Source organism: Polyodon spathula, chromosome 19, assembly GCF_017654505.1.
Source record: "Polyodon spathula isolate WHYD16114869_AA chromosome 19, ASM1765450v1, whole genome shotgun sequence".
NCBI classification, from domain to species: Eukaryota; Metazoa; Chordata; class Actinopteri; order Acipenseriformes; family Polyodontidae; genus Polyodon; species Polyodon spathula.
Window position 1 is genome coordinate 31,011,551 of NC_054552.1, and position 6,297 is coordinate 31,017,847.

The following is a 6,297-nucleotide window of genomic DNA, read 5'->3' on the forward strand; positions in this document are numbered from 1 at the left end:
CCTGTACTGGGGCAGAAGAGTGAATGTATTTAGAAGTAGCAGCTAGACCTTTGAAGTAGGCAAAGGCTTTTGATACGTGCTTGTTTCATTGAAAGATGCCCTAGCCCCATTCTTAAGTTGGGAAGTGGAGATGTCTGTAAGGGGGACCCAGAGAGCACCACTCATTGGGCCAATGTTGTGGGGCTGCCTAGGGAACCTTTGAAGCAGAAATGTTTTGCTGTGAGACTACCCTATCCTCAAAGAGCTGAAAAGTCATGCTATTCATGCCCCTTTGATATCTATCTATCTATCTATCTATCACATATATATATATATATATATATATATATATATATATATATATATATATATATATATATATATATATATGTGTGTGTATACTGATAGATAGATAGATAGATAGATAGATAGATAGATAGATAGATAGATAGATAGATAGATAGATAGATAGATAGATAGATATCAAAGGGGCATGAATAGCATGGCTTTTCAGCTCTTTGAGGATAGGGTAGTCTCACAGCAAAACATTTCTGCTGACAGACGGCCCGCTCTCGCCCACCACGGACCGTGTAAAGGCCATGGAGATACTGTTTGAGGTGTTTGGGACGCCGGCCCTGCATATGGCCACCACCGCACTGTTGTCTCTGTACTCGTGCGGCATGACCTCAGGGTTCGTAATCAGGAGCGGGGCAGGGGTATCTTACAGTTGCCCCATTCAGGAAGGGTACATTCTGCCCCACACTACGTCACGACTCGATATCGCAGGGCAGTTGCTGACAAATCACCTCCCGAAGCTCTTGGATGAGTGTGGCAGAACGTTCACTTATCAGGAGAGAAGGACCGTGTGGCACAGCAAAAGAGAGGTTTCATCAACATTATTATTTTATATATTACAATGTTGGCCAAGCTATAGTGGTATTTATTTATCATAATCATAATGTTACCAATATACTAGAATCTGACACACAACGATGGGAATTGTTTGGCTAGGTATAAAATACATATGTCTAAATTTTTTAATTATTTATTTTTTTCTAAAAAGAAAAATATTTTGGATAATTTAAACAAATGGCTCCACAGCTGATCCCCATTATTTCATGTATTATTTCATATACTTATTCATACCAGTAGGTTCTGTTTTATGTAAGCAAGTCTTGTGGGCGGACAACAGCATTATCAAATCAAATAAAAACAACAAAAGACAATGAAAATAGAACCGATTAAAACAGAAAAACAAACTAAAGAAACATATAAGCACTGTCTTACAAGAGGTTAATTGCTCAGGTAACACACTAACAATGATTAGTTGTTGTGCCTATAGGCAGCCTCATTACCACTGTATTGTGATTATCTTGATATTATCAAGAAAGATAACTCCACTCTACAGATAGAAGAGACAGGTGGAAATAAATCAGTATCTGCAACACCCATAAAGATCACAGTGAAAGATCACTTCTCATACACGGCGCTAGATACTTACCAGTACAGTGTGTGTGGGTGTCAAAATGAACATGCAAGTGATTTCATTTGCGCACTAACTAAAAAAACTCAAAGATATGCTTCTAGTGTGGATGTGAGTCATTTAAACATCTGTGTCCAGCCCCACCCGGGGCCTCCAGCCCTGTCTGAAGCGAAGCAGCTTGGTGATGTGCAGGCTGCTCATACCCAGAGTGTTCCTCATGTGTATGTGGTCAAGCTCATACAGCAAGTCACCATCTATCTGCTCCTGGCGAAAGGCCTGCATGTAGCTCCCCAGATTCAACAGCAGGAGGCAGTCACACACCTCCCTTACGCTGAGTGAGTGAAGATCCTGAGGCACCTCCGCCAGGCTGCGGTAGGTGCGGCACTGAGGTACCTGGAGCGGGCTGATGGATTTGGGGAGGGCTTGGGGCTTGGCAGGGATCTGTGGCTTTAAGGTAAGCGGCCAGGCAGGGACTTGGCGGGGAGAGACTGGCTCACCCAGCGAATAGTGGAGATTAAAGGCATCACCCTGCTTTTTCAAGTCCATGTAAATTGGCTCAATCTCTGCATACAGGGTCTGAGGAGCGATCAAATCCTTATTATCAAGCAGAGTAATACCTGAAAAAAAGCAGCCTGATTTGGTTTAACAGAATAGCAATGGTATACCCTGTTATCATTTTTTGGATCATTTTACATCGAGGAATCTGATGAACTCCAGTTCGATTCCCTGAAGCTGTAAAATGCTCCTACAAAATTCCAAGTGAAACAGTAAGACTCTAAAACAAGAAACTTGTCTACTTTTAAAAAATAAAACAAAGGCTAGCAGGACAGCATTGCTGGTTGTTGCCTGTATTCCTGTGGGCTATTTGTCTGGTAATTGGTTGCTATCGATTCCCTGCTTGACATGCCAGTAGTGGATTATCCCTGCAGTTAGTAAAGATGCACTTCCATTCTTTCTCAGCCATGTTAACTGCACTTGGGCGATGGCATTTTTGCAGCTACACGGCTCAAGAAGTCTTTTTCTGTGTCTTCTATAAGACTTGTGGTCGAAATGTTTGTCATTTACTATTAAATTTAATTTATTATTTCTAAATGCTATGCAACAGACAGATAAATACGCTGCCGCTGACTGCACCTTGGAAGATGAAGTGATCCATGTGTCCCAGCTCTCTGATCCTGTCATTGTAAATGTTGCAGGTTGCTTCCCACTGCTCCTCGTTCTCTCCCTCCAATCCCTTGGCCAGCACCAGTCGTACCTGTTTCATGTACATGGGAAGCACCAGCGGCACTTGCTCCAGCAGGGTCCCTGAAAAGCACGACACAAAGCTGAGAGAGTTTCTGCAGAAACCCTGGGACTGTTTCAACTCATTTTGTATTGTAATGATATCTGATGAGCAGAGGGCTGCAAGAATGTTTACAGGTGGTATGTCATTTCTGGGGCTATTTCAAAATAATAACAGCAGAGAAATTGGTAGAATTGTTTTGGCAAATATTTCAGCTAGAAGTGTAGTTGAAACATTTCTTGTGAGTGCTTTATTGTTAAGGATGTTAAAGGAGTCCTGACAATGCTTCTCCTTCAGTCCACATTAACAAATAGGTATGTATTATTTACTCTGTTCTTTGATATCAGTGTGCTGCTGATAAAGTTTGAACATGTTTGAACATGAACAGTGTTGTTTGTACATTGTACATTTCTTTTTATACATTGTAATCCTATACCATGACCATGACCCCTTTGGAAACAAGGCCTCTGTCTCAATGGTAAATCTCCTGGTTAAATAAATAAATAAAGAAAATATCTTTAATAAAGATTTTAAAAAGGTGCTTGCAGAAATAGGACCTGCCTTTGTTGTTGAGGCAGTGGCCCAGCAGGAAGGACTCCTGGTAGGATTGTATGAAGGTGAGAGAGTCCAGATTCTGCCCAGGACTGTGGTGGCTGCTTGACTCTTGGAAGGTGAGGGCAGTCGTGGGCTGGATCTTGACTGGCAGGGTAAAGGCTTTCAGGATCTCTAGCAGGGTGAATGGCCCCTCTGTACGATACACAAACACAACAGAGATCAAAGCAAGACCCAGCTGTGGAACATCCCAGAGGGGTATAGGTCAAAAATTGATCTGTGTAAAATTGATTCATCCCTGTATTTGCCCTGGAGCAAAGAAAAACAAAACCTCACTGCCCTAATTATGAATTTCTTGCCCTTTATAGGGTTACAACTGAATTCTATAAATGGCTATAACAGGAATAAGATGTGGAACACCAGGTCAACGTGGATGACGCCATCATAAATCACATTTCTGTGAACCCTCTGATACCCCATGTAATTTAACTATACTATTAGCTTTGAAACTCACAATGAAGACAATATAGTCCCTCCAGTCACATGCAGTTTATTATATTCATATGTAAATGAGCGCTGTGCAGTGCACAAGGGTCTCCTCTTGTAAAGAATGAGAGAAGTTGATAGGAAACCCATATCTTTGAATTCCCACAGGAATGGCTATAATTAATACAGTAAAGTCTCGCTATGAGGCCACCTCAAAATTAAGGCCAATTTACTCATATTGACGACAAGATAAAGCCACCTTCAGTATTATAAGGCCAACCCTGTATTTGGTATGAAGGCCACCTTCAGCAGCTCCAAATGAATGAAGCTCCTTCTCATACTGCTCTGACAAAGAAAATGACTGGCTCACCTCTGGCACCACTGTGGTTGATGATGAAGAAGGTCATAGAGGTCAGCTTGGTGGGCAGAGACAGGACTTTCCCAGATTTGCTCTCCACCAGAGCTCTTTCCTGTGAGTACAGAGCGTGCACTCGCAGCAGCTGTCAGAAGTGAGCAAATGGTTGGTATCTTAATAAAAAAGCATTACCCCTTTCATGCATGGCGACCTCATAAAGGGGGCAAATAAAGAAAACCCTCTTCTAGTTTTTATATGTGGATATACAGTATGGAAGATGCAAATGCATGATAGCCTCATAAGAGAATGTCATTGTTTCCCTATATAAAGCAATGGAAAACAAGTGAAAAAAATGTATAATGAAAAATATATTTACGTGTCCAAAGCAATGTTTTTTTTTGTGTTGCTATTTTCAATATTGCATGCAGCATGGGTTAAAACTCTCCAGCACTGTTTTCACAACTGAAAAGGTTACAGGTACATGACATGAATGTGCACACACTAGCTTCCATAAAGACAAAAAGGTAAACAGCCTGAGACTCGCCCTGTTTAGTACAGACAACAAAAACCACAGAAAAAAAGAGATTTTTTTTTAGAAAAAAACCATATTTAATGTTTATAACATTTCTTATAGAGTGGCTGGCTCACATCTGACAGTGGATAATGAAACATCAACATGTAGGGAACATGGAAAATCCACGAACAGGACCTTGTTTTAAAGCTCTGTCTGCTCTTTCGAATGGTGAATTGGGCTCTCTTACAGCGCCCGAGTAAAAAGAATTAAAGGGCTAGGCAGACCCTAAACATGGTACAATTATACACGCAGTGACTGAAGGGGATATAACTCTGATTCTATTGAATAAATTCCAGTGTCTTATGACCAGATTGTCATCCAGTCCCTCAGCTCTTATCTCTACACGACACTGCCTCCCAGTCCCACACTGCCTCCTAGTACAGTACAATAACACACATTTCCATGGGTTGTTCTCACTTACTGTGCTGGAACTGATGCTGTCCAATTCTTGTCTCCCCAAGAAGCCCTCTGTCACCTTGACAATTTTAGGAAAGGAATCCTGGAATTTGTAGACAAACTCTTTCAAAGAGTATTCTGTGGAGCTCCATCGTATTTTGGACACATCCATGTTTCCTCACAGACAGAGGGTCAGTACTGATTGCTGTATTAGGTTGAGCCAGGGGGTCAGCACTGATTGCTTTGTTAGGCTGAACCAGGTTTCTGCACTGATGTGAGTTAGATAAGCAATGCTGAGCACAACAAGGAAGTTGGAGGTATTTATGTGTGCTCATGCAAATAAGGGTGATAGGCCTATCAGCTATATTGTAAACGTGGCAGTGAGAATGCAGAGATACATTTCAAACAGTAACTAAAGTACAGTTAAACTGCAGCTACTGCACTGCAACACAACTTTAACTCTTTGAACTGCAGGGCAATTGCAGTTTTAGACTTAATGCGCAGTTATACAAAACCTTGCAAAAACAGTGCTTTAATATTATTAAATGATTACTATATACTGTTAGCATGGGGAATAGCACTGTAAACATTCAAATTATAAATGTAGATTGGTTAACTTTTATAAGGATAACCACTAACCCAGCTACATAACCCAATAAATTCTAGAGTCTTCTAAATCAAAACTGCCTTGAAGGGGGGGGGGGGGGGTAATGAATCAACTTACACTTCAGGCTGATTTAAATATTAACTTTCCATTTGTTTTAATATTAACCAGCAATTTCAATATTGTGTCAACAGCAGACTTTATTAGAGAAGACTTTGATTCTGGGCAGCTACAGCTCTGCTAACACACCGATACTCTCATTAGTTCTGCTTCCCTGTTGAAAATCCTCCCTCGGCACAAGGAGTCTTATACAATCACACACGTTAAGGTATTGAGGCATTATTACAGGAAGGTTGGAGAAAGCTGGACTGCTGTATAGGCACCTGCAAGTTATTTTCAAAGAGCTGTAATATATGAACACATATGATATAATACAGTACTGTGCACATTTATTAGATTTATTTCCTTTGCCTATTTTGACAATATTCCAATATTTTCAGTTTGATAGTGGTTTGATTTCATATGCAGATAACTACAGAAGCAATGTGGTGTTCTAATAAATGTGCACACTACTGTTTAATATAAT

General features: G+C 40.7%; 1 protein-coding gene across 1 annotated transcript; it reads right to left on the reverse strand.

The window, feature by feature from the left end:
• Positions 1 to 505: 505 nt before the first annotated feature.
• LOC121294800 lies at positions 506 to 5,381 on the reverse strand. The gene is made up of 5 exons (XM_041218893.1): positions 5,133 to 5,381; positions 4,153 to 4,282; positions 3,306 to 3,491; positions 2,597 to 2,767; positions 506 to 2,079 (listed from the first exon to the last, which is right to left on the reverse strand). The coding sequence occupies exons 1-5, from the start codon at positions 5,277 to 5,279 to the stop codon at positions 1,583 to 1,585; spliced, it is 1,131 nt and encodes a 376-aa protein (XP_041074827.1). The 5' UTR covers positions 5,280 to 5,381; the 3' UTR covers positions 506 to 1,582.
• Positions 5,382 to 6,297: the final 916 nt, after the last annotated feature.